Source organism: Syngnathus scovelli, chromosome 13, assembly GCF_024217435.2.
Source record: "Syngnathus scovelli strain Florida chromosome 13, RoL_Ssco_1.2, whole genome shotgun sequence".
Classification (NCBI taxonomy): Eukaryota; Metazoa; Chordata; class Actinopteri; order Syngnathiformes; family Syngnathidae; genus Syngnathus; species Syngnathus scovelli.
In genome coordinates, this window is record NC_090859.1 from 7,207,978 (window position 1) to 7,224,917 (window position 16,940).

The 16,940-nt window shown below is 39.3% G+C and overlaps 1 protein-coding gene across 1 annotated transcript in view; it reads left to right on the forward strand.

The window, feature by feature from the left end:
- The first annotated feature begins 5,199 nt into the window (after positions 1 to 5,199).
- The window catches only part of LOC125979463 (ephrin-A5b), a 58,057-nt gene continuing 46,316 nt past the window's right edge, over positions 5,200 to 16,940 (forward strand). Inside the window, exon 1 of the mRNA XM_049737699.1 lies at positions 5,200 to 5,885. Within this exon, the coding sequence (XP_049593656.1) occupies positions 5,767 to 5,885 (119 nt within the window). The 5' untranslated portion in view covers positions 5,200 to 5,766. The remainder of the gene's footprint in view (positions 5,886 to 16,940) is intronic.

Here is a 16,940-nt window from a genome sequence, read left to right on the forward strand (position 1 = left end):
GGTTCTAATCTATAGTATATTACACTTCTCAAAGTGATCAAAGGTCCATCTTGACATACCTCAGCTACAAGATGAACGAATAGAATGCCAACCTTAAAAATGTTCTAAATGTATACTGTACTTGCCAAATGGACCTGTGCTTTTCTCGTCAAAATTATTACAAAAAAAAGTATTTTAAAAGCAATCAGCTTTGAGGATTCTGAATACTATTTTGTGATTGAAGCCAAGCACTTTCATTGAAAAGGTAATAACAGCCAATCAGAGGCAATCTGAGCATTGAATGTTCACCACAACAGTGGTTGAATCATCAAGGCTGAGGTCACTGTGACTTTAGGTCAGCCCAGTTTAGTTCTGCAAGAATTTTCGGGTGCACAGATCCTTTATTAGGAGGTTGAGACCGCAGGATTTAAATTTTTTTTTTTTTTTTTTACATCTCACGCTTTGGTGATTGGAAGTAGACTACATTTTAGACCAGCTATCAGCAGGTCTAATTTATGGCGCAGGTGGTGCAATATGATTTGGAGAATTCTGCATTCCGTTGAGTGATGGATGTCATAACAATTCATTCCTAAAGGTGACAGCATTGTCTATACTATTATCAACATTTCCATTTTTTTTTTTATTCCTCCCATTAGCACAATTAGACTACACTCCACACTACATTTGCTCTGAGCATGAAACTGGGGCCTCAAATGTCAATGTGAGGTTGTTATACAAGTTGATATTTACATTATATGCAGGATATGTGAATGAATGAACAAATTAATGCATGAATGAATGAATGGATGGATGAATGGATGAATACCAAATTGATGAGCCAGTAACAATAACCGGAAAACATTCTACATACCAATAATCAGAATACACAAACCTGGTGAAAACACCACCCGCTGAACAACTACAGAGTTAGCATTCCACTGTCAGCAGCACTCAGTGGTAATGACTGTAAGCACGGCAATCTCCATGGGTCATGGACATTATTAAGCTACAAGCAGACCCACATTACTATGAAAACATGGATGAAGCTAAGAATGGGTTATGTGAGGTGTGTGTGTGTTTTCCTGTCGATGTGAATTTACACACACTATGGCTTTTATGTGGATGTGTGAGTTTGTGTGTTTGTGTTTGCAGGAGGTCATGTATACAAAAAGAGTTCAACCAGGTGCCACACACAGGCCCACAAGTGCAGATTGGACAAAAATATCTCAGACCTCCCACGTCTTTCTGCGTTTCACTCATCCTGCCATCCTTCATTCTGACCCCCCCAACTCACTCTTCCTCATTAATCTGTATCTATCACGTAAACATTTTTATTTTGCTTAGATCACCATCTTCTGAGCAGAGCGTCATTTGAAACCAGCTGAGAAGTTTCGCCCTGCAGCTTTTGACATGAGTTGAAGAAGAGCGATGGAGGGATAAACTAATCCCATGTGAGCGAGATACACATTTACTTTTCCATGAGGAGTTGGCAATAGCATCATTGGAAAATAGGAAACCCAATCCAGAGAAGAAAGTATAAGGAACTAAAAAGGGCTCAAAGTAAAACAGACAGAAAAGGAAATGCATGACTCATCAGACTGTAGCAAACGTGCAGCGCAATATGTAGAAAACTTTGATTTGTTTCTCCCTGGAAACCTTTTAAAACATTCCAGTCAACAAAAAGTCAACTGATCTTCATTTCAGGCTGGTTACCAACACAGATGTCGCTGTGGAAGGCAGCAATATTTTATTATTAGTTCTCACTGTATTTGCAGTATCCTCCCAAGGTCACATTCCCAGTTAATATACCGACTCAAATGTTTATGCCTGTAAAGTGCGAATGAGCATAGCAGAGGGGTTCTTTGTATGTTTTTGTGCTGTTTTATTTTTAACTCCAAATACAAGATGTACATGACTTTGTTCTGTCCATCGCACACAAGCCAGTTTGAGTTTACTGTAGGTGTCAAGTGGACTGAAGCATGAATGGAATGGCATACTGTAAGTGTGTCTTTCAACTTTAAACTCAACTTTAAACTGAATACACATGTAGTAGAATCATATCAATGTTTCTAAACATTCTATCCGAAAGTAATAACATCGCTGAAACATAAAATAAAATAATATAAAATAAAAGACCATTGGACTGGTATAGGATTAAAAAAAAAAGTGGGGCGAAAGTCTCAAACATTATCTTTGTACAGAAATAATTTCATATGCAATGCAACAAAAGCAACTTAACATTCAAACTACTTTAAAGTGAAACTACATAATCATATTGTTGATACTTTCAAATATAATCTTCCAATTAATATAACAACGCGTAAACTTCACACTTTCAGTCGGCATACTCAATAAATGAAAGAAAAAATCCAGTCGCTTGACTTAATATTTTTAAAATATCTTTCATGTTTTATTTTCATTTGGAAATGTAATTACTCTCTTCCAAATCCTTTTCTATATATTGAAAGGTATAAATGGTTGCCAGTTTGATCAAGCAAGTGGTTTGTCAAAATCAATTGAAGGCGACGTATGACGAGACAAGGGATTTCCCTTATTTGCATGTAGCTTTGATGTATTTTACAGTTTCCAATTATCTCAGAATTTTACAATTCCTCAGTAATTTTTTCTTGCCTCATGGCTTCCCTCTCTGCTACAAATCAAGTCATATGTGCTTCATCTGGAGATCTACTTGTGAGTGTGACGCCCCGATCATAAGGCCATGGGAAACATCGGCATGCGCTGCCGTGGTTTATGCTGGCAGACCCACTGACCCTAATTTATAACGACTCTATTGTCTTGGGGAACACAGACGTGTATCAGGCATAAATGAAGTAGGACAGCCACTTAAGCAAGGGAGATGAGGTGATTATTGCTCATGCAATAGTCTGCCATATCCAGCCAGATGATTCGCCCCATGTTCGCACACAACACACGCTCCCATACAAAAGATTCACGCATGCAAACTCATCAAGTCTCAGGGCCGCACGATTGTGTGTACTCAATTTATGCATTTACGTGACACGCGTTCATCTGCAAGCACACGCACACTGGCCGACACCCAAACAAACACGATGTGGAGTGTAATTTACTGTAAACAAAGCCCACAGAGATGATCACGATGGATTTCAGGCCATTTACGCATTTTTTTTTTTTCTCTGTGATTGAAATTATTCCAGCCTATTTAGGGTCAGATGTGTATTTATGTGAGGAGAGCCATTCATAAAAATATGTATCCTCATTATGAGTATCAGTTTCTTCTGAGAATACTTTGACTTTGGTGTGTGTGTGTGAGAATTTTAGAGGTTGGTATCATTGATGTTGGATAAGTAGACCTGGCTCACAATCCTTCTGAGTGTTAACAAAGCAAAGATGTGTAACAATTTATAGTGATTGTTTCTTCATAGATGGGGTAAAACAAGCCAGTCAAATTCCCAACATTTAATGGGCATAAATATGATTCATCACTTTGCAGCTTGGTGATAACAAAGCTCACGACCATTGGCTAAACAACAAACTGCCTCTGCAAATACACATTTTTTTTCTTGTCACAGTCCTCAACCCACACTGGGCTAAACCAAATTTCCCCAACACAAATCATGGACGAGCCCCCACGTGTGACAAGCCTGGGATGATGGCAAGTCACAACAAATAAAACTGTGGGGAAAACAACTCAAAAGGCTCAGGCCAATTAAAATGGTTTATTTAACAAATACTAAGAATAGTTCAATACAAGGTATGCAAGTGTGAGTATGAATTAGTGGTGTATGCAGTGCATGAATGCAAATGACTGGGTGGATGTGAAGGTGTTGCATTGAGTAAATTAAAGATAACTGGAACGCAAGACAAACTGAAGACAAAGCCAAAAGTGTTACCTGTTGAGGAGAGAGCAGAGAGAATAAATGAGCACAGCACAAACAATTTAACAGCACAGGTGCCACCGCTCAGGTGGCCCCACCCCTGCCTGTTGTGGAAACCTCCCACAACAGACCTCCCACAACAGACAGGGGAGGGCCGTGACACCATAATCTATTTTGGTTTATGCAGTCAGTCATCCCATAATTTCTGAATGCAATGACACTGGAGGTCAACTAGATGGATATGTGATTTATTAAGGGTCACCAATATTACGTTGAATGAATCATCTCTTTGGGAGAGAAGTTGGCTCCTCTGACAAGCAGCTGTCAGTGGCACTGTTGAGGATTATATTAACCATCAAACTAATTGGAATCCATCCATTTTTTACACAGTTTAGACTTCAATTAAGTTGGGCATTTTGTCAGTAAATATCAATTCAACAAAATTTGTTGTATTTCACAATTTCATGTATTTTACAAAACATAATTTATCATTACATTCAGCAAATGTTGAATGAAATCTGAGAATCCATTCCAGTTGGGAAAGTGAATTTATGCACAGGGCAACTTGTGGATTCTTGTACGCGATGCTGTTTCCATGGTCACCACTGCGCGGCGCAGTGAGTCGCGGAGCAAAATAAATGCGCTGCAGTCAATTTTCATACATATGAAGCTATATGTTGCATGCAGCGAAGACAAAAGGATAAACCCTCAATGGAATAAACAATAAATATATAAAATTGGTGTTTTTTTCTGAAGTGCTTGGTTTCGTTGCTCGGGATTGAAAACAAAACTGCACATACTGTATGTAACATAAAAAAGTTCTTTAGGGGTATTGTTGAACCTTTTAAAAGATGCACCTGTGAAAAAGAGAAACGTAAGTAAATAGACAGAGGAGCTTTGAAAACAAAAACAGAACTTTACCTTCTTGTTGTGCAAAGAGGATCAGGCTGTCAAAAGAGGCTAGTTGTGGCTCCAGGTTTACGAGATGATCCGTCAGGGAATCTGAGATGCACCCCCGCGTAGAAGGGATGTTGTTCTTGTAAGTGAGACCACTGTCATTCAAATATAAACGTGCACGCTGCAAAAAATCGCCAGGGATGCTTCATAACATTCATGTACAGCTTGATGGATTTTCTGTACATTAAATCATTTAAAATCGCATTATTTTCATTTGGAAACCTTCCAATTCAATTTGGAGAGCCTAACTGGGGAACCATTGATCACAACCATTGAGATGTGGACACTTTTTGCAGCAGGCTTCGGCTGGCTGGTACTACAGCGAGAAGGGAGAGGGAGTGCGTGAGAGAAGGGGGTGGGAGAGAAGTGAAGGTGGGAGGGGGGGCTGGTCCGGGGGAGCATGGCTGCAAGATCCAAAGCGCACACTTGGTCTACTTCCCTCTGGTTGCTTACACTGCTTCTGACCCGCTCTCAATCGTGCGACGCGGTCCGTGGACGTTACTGCGTGTTTGAGAACGATCGTGTTCACCAATTTGCATCCACGCGTTTAGACGCTCGCCGCTTTTTTGTATTGCTTTCGTCGGCTTCTTGGTGAGGAATATCGGCTCGAGATCCGCAGCTGAGAAGATTGCAGCGACAATGGCAGCATAAGGACTATATTTCCAGTCTTTATCAAGTGGAGAGCATTTATCGTGATTTTTTTTTTGCCCACAGTTTTGCGCTCACAAGAGTGCCTCCTCTCAGGGACATTTGCAGCGCAAGTTGCACAAGTTTACGTCAACTGGATTTTCCCGGTGAAATTAGCTTTTTGTGTTTTTCCTAAAGAAAACAGAGCAAAGTACTGTTTTATAAGAGAGACTGAGATTTATGAATTAACTTTAGGTGTTAAACGGACTTGACTTGCAACAGCATCCATCAGAACATTTTAAATCAAACAAACCAGGACTGTCGTCGGTTTGGCTTCATTGCAAACATGCCGCAGGTGGAAATGCTGTTTTTCCTCGTCCTCATCGTCGGGGTGTGCGCTCAGGACCCGGCTTCCAAAGTGGTATCCGACCGCTACGCTGTCTTCTGGAACCGCACCAACCCCAAGTAAGTACTCGCCCATCGGCTTTCCTTGCACGTACAGAACCCAGTGAAGATGGAAGTTCCACATTTTGCTGAATCATAAGCAAACTAACTCGTAACAACACAAAACAATGCGGATATGCTGTCAATTGAAGTTTTATTTACATTCGCATCATCATAAACTGGATGACGGAGTTTTGAAATCACGATCTTGCCCCCCAACTTGTATGATGAATCGTATTTCCCAATCAACATTCTCCTTGAAAAGTGTGTATATTATTAACAACGGACTCGTAATACTTTGTTCACACTGCGCCTTTACGCACCATTACACATTTAATATTCTGCGTTGCGCCGCTTCTCATTTGAAAATCAAATACGCGCACTGTGCGTAAAACGTACCTAAGTAATCGGATAAATTAGGTCTACTCTGATGTCACTGATTAGACAAGGTTTTTGTATTTTGCTTGATTTTTCTTTAGGGGTGTCTGTTGAAAGAAGGGCAAAGCAGTGCAGGCATTTTTTAAAATATCTATCTATCTATCTATCTATCTATCTATCTATCTATCTATCTATCTATCTATCTATCTATCTATCTATCTATCTATCTATCTATCTATCTATCTATCTATCTATCTATCTATCTATCTAGAGAAGAAAAAATGGGTTTGATGAGATCCAACATCAAAACATGCAATTAGATTTTTGCTGTGTGTTTTTAACCAAAGAGTAAACGCAAAGAACTTGCTTATTACTCCATTCATTGACAGATACAAGTGCAAACATTGTGGTGAGATCCAAGGTTGTCGGTGGGCTACTAAAAGGCAGATATTTGTCGCTGATAACAGCTTCTGGCTCTCGTCCCTTCTCATGGCCTTCAAACTGTTCCCAAGTCTGGTTTCTTGGCTCCCAGGCCCATACCGCCTTTACCCCCTCCACCCGGCTCAAGCTGGGGCAGACAATAAAGGGGGCATACAGGGGTATTTTAGCAGCAGCCAAGACGCAGCATGATGTTGGGTCTTGTGAGAGATCCACACATGCTGAGGTCACACGCTTGGTCGTAACTAGGCGAGTTCCAGGTTAAGCAGCGCGAAGGGGACCCGTTGTCAGGGTCAAAACCGGGGCAGAACCGCCAACTATGGAGGGGGCCCTAGCGACGGTTTTGGCACGGCACCCCGCCTGGGCTTTGTCTCGTTAGAAAAGCAGCTAAATAAATGAGTAACTCTAAGTGACTGTGTCCCTTTCTCATTCATGACTCTAATCTAAAGATGACGCGAACTGCATAATGTAGGCAAGGGTCATTCTAAAAACCCGGTTCCCGTCTGACCTTCAGTATTCCGTGCATACATGTGTTGCCCGTAACCCTGCTGCTTAATGTAACCACAACCGCTGTTGGAATTCTGAAGACCTGCTGTGTTTGAGTCCCAACTTCTAGATTAGCTTTTGTACCCCCTTCTTCTGCTATCTCTGTCACACATTTGTCCAAAATGAGGAGAAACGGCATCCAAAGCAGCAGTCCATACTCAGCCATTCATGAAATTCCCAACAGGAGCTCTGGAATTGAAATAGGAAGTGAGTCGTGAAATATGGAAATACCTTTTTTTTTTTAGTTTACATTGTTTCAAAGGGGGCAATAAACAAACCTCATTGTAATTTGGATTCATGCATTTGGGTTTGTCATGCTTTGATATGTGGGAAACTTCTTTCCCTCTGCTGATGCATGCTGCTGATAAGACTCAGACAGCAAGACTCAGCGGGCTGGAGGAGGGATTTACAACCCGAGGATGATTCAGCTTTGCCCAGTGTTTGAAAAGCTTCCACAATGACGGCGGAGCTCATAAAACTCAATGCTGTGCAGAACTCTCAGTGTCTGGGATTTTTCTTAGAAAGAAACTCATGAGAAATAAGCGATGTAACTTTTTATGTTTTTCGATGCCAAATATCCCAAATATGACAAGAAAACGTGATTTAGAAGTGGTTAACATTGTTTGCTCCCGCCAGAGTTGAGCTGCCACTCAAGGGATGTCGTATGCACCGTATGCTGCGCTTCAACTGTAGTTGCTATGCAGATTTTGAAAATCTAGAGATGGTTCTTGTGCGGAAATTTTAGGAATGTGGTACGACGTGAAAAGCTCTCGGATAAAAACGCACTTTTCGAACGATGAGTGTTGCTTACAGTTCATATGGCATTTTATGAGCAAATAAATATGCTATTAGTACCCAAAGAAAAATGTTATATTTTATCTAAAATGTTTTATTTCATTATTTCCATAATTTTTATTTGATTTCGTTGTTCAGATTTCTACGTCGTATAAACGTGTTTGAGCTACCTTCCAATTACTGTCACAAACCAAGTTGCAGTTAGGGAAAAATGAATGAAAACAATGTCAGAACGAATCCATCCATGCGTTAATGGAATTCAATTTTTAGTATTCCGGCTGATGACATATTCATTTGTCAATAAATATTATCGCCTAATTGACATTATTTTCTAAACCTTTCTGAAACAAGGAGCTAGTTTTTGACAGATGACAAAAATCAGAAATCTTCATTAAAATCCATTCAACATATTTCATAAATGACAAGATAACTCATTTGTTACTCCCGTCTCTAACTATTTTGTAATCACGTCTTTGTAGATCAGAACGTTGAGAGGAATCAAAACCTGTCTTTGATATCTGACCTACAAAGCACGTTTTGCTCGCGTTCATCCACCATTCATTCGGTGTAAGTGCCAAACATTATATTAATGGCCCAGCAGAAAGTGGTACAAAGACATAAACATCTCAATCAAAGCAATGGAAATAAAAAGTGTTGCATTTTGTGGCGGGAACGTTCATGTAAGAAAAACGAGCCGCAGATGTTCCTTGTCGGCTTCGCCGTCTGTTTCGGTAACCAAACGATGGAAGAAATTGTTCGAGTTGGGTATTTACCGCTACTCTGACAAGGAGCTATTACCGAATTCCCTGCTCACCCGCTATTTAGCTGCTTCATTAAAACCCACTCGGGTCCATATGGTGTGCACGCAGGCGTTGATGTGGCCTAAGGTGTTTATTTGTTGCTGATAGGTGGGATCACCGGGAGAATTCGGGGCCGGGTTCCGTTCCTAATCTCTCAAGCTGTTTGTGTCTCCGACGCTATGGAAACTGATACCGGTCCTCATCAAAGAAGCTCATTGGGTGGGACTAACAAGCTGACAGCTGGGGAGAGAAGGTATCCCAGCATTCTGTGGGAGCACCGTCACCCCAGGGGGTTTCCTTAATCCGTGACAATAGTCATGCAAAGCTTTCTGCAGCAGATGCAAGATCCTGTAATCAAAGAATCTTTTCAGTGGCCTGTTTTCATGTTTGATCAGTGCTCTTATTGACCTAAATGATCTCTGATCATGCACTGTTTACTCCCGCTGTCACTCTCAGTGCGTACTCGAGGTTTGTGTTTGTTTGTGTTGGAGCTAATACCCCCGCCATGAGAACACCTCAATATGACACTCGGCCACTTTTCCTCTCCATCGCGCAATGACCTCCGCTATTTGTTTTCTCTTTTTAATCTTCACTTAAAAGAACAATACTCCACTTTTTACTGGCTGACAGAGTGATATTGTGATAGTTTCCCAGTGGTATTGTGAGTTGGCCCGTTTGCATTGTGTCAAGTGTTTACCCTCACGTTCCCCCTCTCAGCCTTTCCCCGGCTCCCTGCCGCTCGGTTCCGCTTGGATTAAAAACGGACACAAAAAGGCAACCACTTCCAAATATTGACTGGGTCTCAGACCGAATCTCTCTCCCAGCGCCAGCACAGTTTGCTTGAAAGACCGCTATTGTTGTCTCGGAAGCCTGTAGCAGGAAGACAGACGGAGAGAAGGAGGAGACAGAGAAGGTGTCAATGCGTTCTCCAAGGTAGAGAAGGGAAATTCTAACAACAGGATAACACAGTCATGGGGGTGAGAGGAGCCTCCTTGGAGGAGAGAGGCCAGAGGCTACGCGACAGGCCTGCAAGTCACAGGGTGTGGTCAGAACCAGCGTGTCCGCAGAGAGGAAGTGTCAATCTCACAAGGAGGATCAAAGAGATCTGAATGAATGTGATTTCCTGCCCAGGAGGTTTAGAAAGTATCAATAAGTGCAGGTCAAAAGGATAAAGGTTTTTTATCTGGGGTTTATCTTCCGTTTTATTAACTTAGTGCAGAACCAGTAATGCCCCTCGCTGTGCTGCAGTCTTTTAGGTCCCAAATGAAAGAGTATCACATCTCACACAGGGAAGGATTTCTCCTCATGGACCTCATTTGAATAGGCTGCAATAAGCCGCCTATGAATCAAATTGAAACTCAGTTTCTATCATGTATTTAAATACATTTCTTATAGAATTAGAGTCCAGACAAAACATAGTCCAAGTACAAGTCCATGATAGCCCCACCTCAAACAAGCCCCGTTTCCTCTAACGAAGTTGTAATTTATCTTGAAATATTGCCTTATATAGCACAATTACAAATTCAAATGATCTTCTTACAACTTTGTGCGGCTAACCTCAGTGCCCTCCTACAAGAGTATTACCCACCAGATGAGTTAGACTTAGAGTTTCTATTGTATTCGGAGTTTCTGATTTGTAACTCTTTGCGGAGCGGGTATCAATGGTCCTGTGGAGCCGCCCGTCATTCCTCATGCTCTCGATGACCCTGCCTGCAGAGAGGAGCGACCCCAGCCTCTCTTTTTTTACGCTGTGACTAATAAGGCGAGGCCCTCAGGCGGCCCAGCTTTGATTGACAGCCACTAGTGACGAGAAGTTACTATTATGTGTGGCAAAACTACTAGCTTACCACAATAGCACTTTCTGGTCTCCTTCACAGCAAGTAGAACTATATTGTAACCTGGCAAGCTTCTCTATCTTGTTTTTTTTGTTTTTTTTTATTATCCATTCATGATCATCCAATAAAACATTAAGCTTCTATTCTAGCCGTTCGTTTAAACAAAGTCTGCTAGCTTTTTTGTATTATTCGTCAATTGTAAAATAAGTCATAGAAACCGTCAAAAAGTACAGTCTTTCTAAAAGAAAAATAGAGGATGCATGAAAAGTATAATACAGTATTTACCATGAAATTAAACATGACATCACAGTAGGTAGTGGTCGAATGTGTGAAATTGTTTGACCTTTTCTCATGTGTGAATGCTCCACTTAAGGTCTGCTGTGCTTTCAGCGCACTTACAGAAGACAAATTCTTACTTCATGACAGACGTTGAGCAGCAGTTTCCTGCAAAATCAGATTGTCTCATTGTACTCTCTGGACTTTTTGTTAATTCGTACACCGGTCCTGTATTCACTGATTTGTAGGGATGTTCAATATGAGTATGAGGACTAGTTTTTTCAGTAATCGCTGATACCGATACCAAGAACCAATACCACTAGTACCTTTGATACATAAAATTTGCCCGGGAAACAATGACAAATATTTTTTTTAAAAAGACCTTTATATCCCAATACAGCATTTTTCCTCAAAGGTAGAAGTCCTGATACCGTGAAATAAGGCTGGTATGCGCACCAATACCGATTCCTGGAGTTGGAACTCACCCATCCTTACTGTTAGGAATGTAAGAAAGGAAATATTTTCGGTAAAGTAACATAATGAAAATATTTCTGATTTTATTGCGACTGGATTGACAAAACTAACTGCAGCAACATTAGCAGGGATTAATTTAAATTAAAGAAAAATACAAACAAGTGTGATCCATTAATTCCTTCAGTGCTTTAGCTTATTTAAAAAAACAGCAACAATTGTACCCAGTCAAGATCCAAAACCATTTGTATCTACACCTGGAATCCTAAAGTTTTATGTGTGATTAAAAAATTGAGTAATATTCAGAAAAAAAAGAAAACCGGCATTTTATCCATCAAGTCATTTTCTATAGCAGTTGTCCATTGTGTTGCAACACAAATGTGTTTTTTTTTTTTTTTAGCAATTATTCTTTTGACTATGATACATCCAGACACAAAGTTGAAAAAAAAAAAAAAAAACACCTCCTTGATCTCCGCTTTATTTTAAATAGAAGATTTGTTATGCTACCAAAAAGGTCTCATAAGTCCCCCTCTGTGTTGTGATAAGATATTGTGTGACTTTAGCTTTCTTCTGCTTGATATGCGCCCCAGTCAATGGATTAGCGGGAGACTCTTCAGGCCTAATCTCAGTTTCACTCCGCTGCACAGAGATTCACTTTTCTGCTGTTCGAATCTCGGTGAGGCTTTTTGTGAATGCTGTTTAAATGTGAGTGGTGAAATGGCATCCCCTGTGTCTTTGTAGGCACCGGTGAGGGTATTAGCAAAGAGGCTCTAAGGGGCTTAAGAGGTCAGCCCTCCTTTTGTGCCCGGACACAAAACACTTCCTGTGGGACCCTTCACCCCTCCGTGTTCCTCCTTCAGAAAGCCAGGTCCTGCCTGACCATTCACATTAATCAGTCTTACCTCCTAATGACTGCAGTAAAGCTCCTAAAAACTGCTTCCAAGATGCTCCTAAAGAGCCACTAAGCTGCTAACAGTTTGCACAAGTATGCTGCACTTTGCAGGGAAGAACTATATGGCGGAGAGCGAGGTGACTGCTGGGACTCACCCTCACCTTCTGTTCTTGAAATTGCAAAATATTAGCATTAGCTGGAATGTTAAGGAATGCCGTTTGTCTACCACAATGTCAATTCAAAGTGAGATTGCCAAAACTTTTGCGTTGTAGTTTTTGTAGTTCTAGAATGAAAGTCGAATGATTGTGCCTACAATTCTACACTGTTTCAAACTAATACCATTATACTGTTAAATTTAATTAAATGAATTCCTTTCTGTGTCAAACTTGAGAGTCATATTATCAATTCAGAATGTTGTTCCAGACTCATGGTTTATAACATCATAAAATACTGGCAGTCTTTGTTAGAGAAAATTTTAATACATCTGGATTAGATTAAAAATACAGGGCCATCTAATTTTATAGTTGGTGAGTTAATAAAATAACCCTTTCACTGAATACATCAGTTGGGTTAATAGGTAGCTGCAATTTAGCCGACTGATATGGGAAAAATAATCCTCATTAGGGTAATAATAGTTTGAATGGCAACAAACCTTGAAGGCTTTTGTGTCTCTCGGCAAGCTTGACTGAATCAATCATGTCACCATGGTGCGTTTTCAACCATTACGATGTATCGCAACATCCCTGAATTGACCTTTCTTTAGGAAATATACGAGTGCTGATTGTTTTTGTTGTATTGCACAGTATAATTGAATATAGAGAGTGGTTAGAAATTCACAAATGCCGTCAATTTGTCAGTGGCCGTTTATGGTGAACTCGGTCTGACTTTGTTGAACCTTTCGTGTGACTCTGCGACCCGTTGAATGTTTGCTCCTGCAGGATTTCTGCTCACTTGGTGCTTTGGGATTTGTGAAATATTAAATAGGCTGTTTGTGATCTTACGATAAAGCTCGGACAAACCTTCACACGCAACCAGGAGAAATCCAGGTCATGACCACTATGACTTTAATCATGGCGTTGCCATTATGTCGCCTTTTTTTCCCCCCTTCACAAATACTTTTCCGCAACTGTTACTTTGATTCTGGGGATTGAATAGCTGTTTTATCGCTAATCAACTTAAGCACTGGTTCATTTGCTAAACTTTCCGACTGTCTGGATCTCTTTCCGTGACGACATGTCTGACTTCTCCTCTTTGCCTTTTTTTCCCCTCACACTGTGTGGCGGTGCGCGAGGCTGAAGCCGCCATTTTGCGAATTCGACTCCATTTTGTCTCTAAGAACAAAAAAGTAGGTTACGAATGTTGGGCAATCACAAGCATTTTAAGATCTGACACTTAACCATTGTTTCAAAGAGACGTCTCTTTATGTTACGTTTAAAGTAATTTTAGTTGACTTAAATTCTCAAATTTTCTAAAAAAATGATATAAATTCTTAATCTGGCAATGTACATTTTATCTGTATACTTTGTTTTATTTATGTTCCCTTAGATGTTAATGTAATGTCTTCTTATGGATTTTCTTTGCAATTCCCAAATTAAACTTTCACCACACTTATTGCCAAATCTTTTTGGGATTTTTATATAAAATTCAAAGTTTTTATTGTTGTTATTCAGATTCTAATGCCCATCATGCGAAACTTTACCAACTACCTTAATAAAAATTACATTATATTCTATAGACACGAATACGTTTTATATAAACTTTATTTTTTGTGTGAGAAAAACATACATCAAGAACATTAGTAAAAAGTCAGAACTGCATCTGACGTGAGTTATTGCAGCCACAGTCTAAAAGGCAACAGACGGTTGAGCTAAAATTGTAACAATAATACAATCTGAAATGACTTAGTGATAAAGTCTACCTAAAATTGGTCAGCGTTATCAACTATGTATGTATTTTGGTGAATATTTACACCATGATGAGAAGTCTCATAAAATCTACAGTTTTATCTTTTAAGCAACAACTTGCTATCTGAAAATAAGTCGAAAATATCCCATTGGCACATTTGTCCAACCTGTGTTTAGGCACCATCTGTGGTCGGTACCTGGTGCACCCACTATAGTATTTGAGTTGGTACCTTGGCGCTCATATCAGTGGTCAAGGCATCAGTACAACGGCAGCACGTGGGCCAACGCTGTGAGCGCTCACATCCATGATCCCCTTTTATGTCTTGGCTCCATCAGGGCCCAGAGTTATTCTTGTGCATAATTGATGGAGGAGTTAGAATAGCAGAAGTAATGCGATGAGAGGGTGCAGCCAAGCGGAGCGAGGGATCGCGTGCGTGGGGCTGCAAACATTGCAGGGGACGAGAGGAGGGCATCTGGCGGAACAGGTCCCAGCGCTGAGTCGACACAGAATATGTCCTCGCGCTAGCCAACCACAGTGGCCTGTTCTCCACCAATGAGAGGCCTCTACTCCAGCGGAGTACTACGGCCTTGGACAACAAACCCGTTCATTCTCAGATACTATATTGTTGGCCTCCATTTCCACTTATTTGTGCCAGGAAAGCTTCGAGTTGATATGCAAGTTCATTCACACTTTACTTGGAACAGAAAACGTATTTGTCAGAATTGACATTATGGAGGTTTCGGAACTCTTCGAGAATTCTTAGGAAGGCTTTTCATTGTGAGTGGTGACACGACGGACATCACATCTTCCACAAAGAGAAGCTAATAGTTCAACAAGCCTGTATTGTCTGTGTAACAAAAGAGACAATGTCACAGAGAAGCAACCTGATACCCACAGAGGAGACAGGTTTCAGTTTCTGCTCAATTTACATAAAACTCGTGTTCTTTGTAGCACTCATCTTTTAGAAAATAAAACAAGGCATGATACTGCATGGCAATTTTAATTTGAATAAAATGGCCTTGCAAGACGGCATTTTAATAACGCTTATCAAATTACTGCCTCTCACATGAACAGATAACTTGTTAAATAGTTACCAGTGTGTTGTTTACTCTAAATACAAATTGTTTACTAAAAGATAAAGTTCTACATGTAGAAAGTGCTCATTGAGATGGAGGAAGATGATCATAAAGTACTGACGTTTTGGGAATAAATTAGAAATAATTTGCAGTTGATTTTTGCTTATTTTATTTTTGATTTTATTCTTATTTGTTATGAAATGATGAATGACTAAAGACGTTCAAAATTAAAAGCAAAATGCACTGTATATATTTTTGAACTAAATAAAATGTATAAATCTGCATCAGATTGAAGTACTCAATTGAGGTTTTTGAAAATTTGGAAATTTACGAAACAATTTCTCACAACTCATCAATGAAGGAAAAGTAATGCCCATAATAGAAAATACAAAATAAAGTATATATTAGATGTATAATTTGATGAGTACCAATGTTCAAAGTTACAATTATGAAACTTTCAAATAGTAAAAATAAAACAGCTGTAAACTATTGTATACTTTTGCTGCGCATAAAGATTCGAAATGTCCACCTTTTTTTCCTTTACTGCTGTTAAAACATGGAACTTCAACTCTTGCTTCTTGTTCGTTTTTCATTTAATGACTTTGCATGTAAAATATACATTAAATACTGCTACATGAATTTATTGTCATTTTGTGGGCATCTAACATGTTATTGCGAGTATCTGGTAATCAGCATGAAAAAACAGTGACACTGTGCAGACTTGCAAAAGAATTTGTATCAACCGTGGCTGGTGTCTGTTGTCTTTTGAGAAAAAAAAAACGACTTGTCCAATAGAGCATTTAGAGGTCACTGGACCTTGACTCAACCTATTAAGGTCATAAAAGCAAACTCATAAAGATGTTTTATTTGTTTCCTGAGTATGCTGGCTGCTTAGGTTTCAATCAGTAGTCTTTATGGTTCACGACTCATATTTCTGTCTCTGATTCTGGCACAGGAGAGAGGACAAAAAGGTTGACGTGGACTTTTGTAAGTTGGAAAAACATGGTCATCAAACTTGCCAAATAACTTTTAGTGTCCTTGATTATTTTTTCTAAGGAAAGGTGTATATTCATTAATAAAAAAAATACACAATTGTTAAAATTTACAAAATATATTATGTCAGTATTATTCAAAGTAATGTAATTGTAAATGTGTGCTCATATTATTTGTGTTTTAAACATTTTAAATATATTTGTTTGACATAAAAAAAGTACTGAATAATTTTCTTTAACATTACATTTTCAGTATATTATATTTATTATATTTCATCGTACATATTTTGCTGGTAAACAAAACATATTTTATGGTAGAGGGATCAATGGAGGCCATCTATTTAAGATTGTCATTGAAATATAATAGTGATAACTAGTACAGATCAAATTTCGTACTCTGCCTAACAAATTCTAAAAACAATATGTATGTGCCTATATCATTGTGTACATTTACTCATTATTAACCTATTGATAAAATATAAGAATTTAAAAATTGTATCTAATTTTTCCAGGTTGCATTCAGCGTAACTGCTTTCCTCTACTACAGAGATTTGGTTACACTTTGTTTGTTAATACTTGTTATCTTCAGGAAAATACATTTTCTTTTTAGTCTTGTAAAAAATGCTACTGAATTTAATAGAAAAAAAAATCTTGTCACAGGCAAAACTGTCA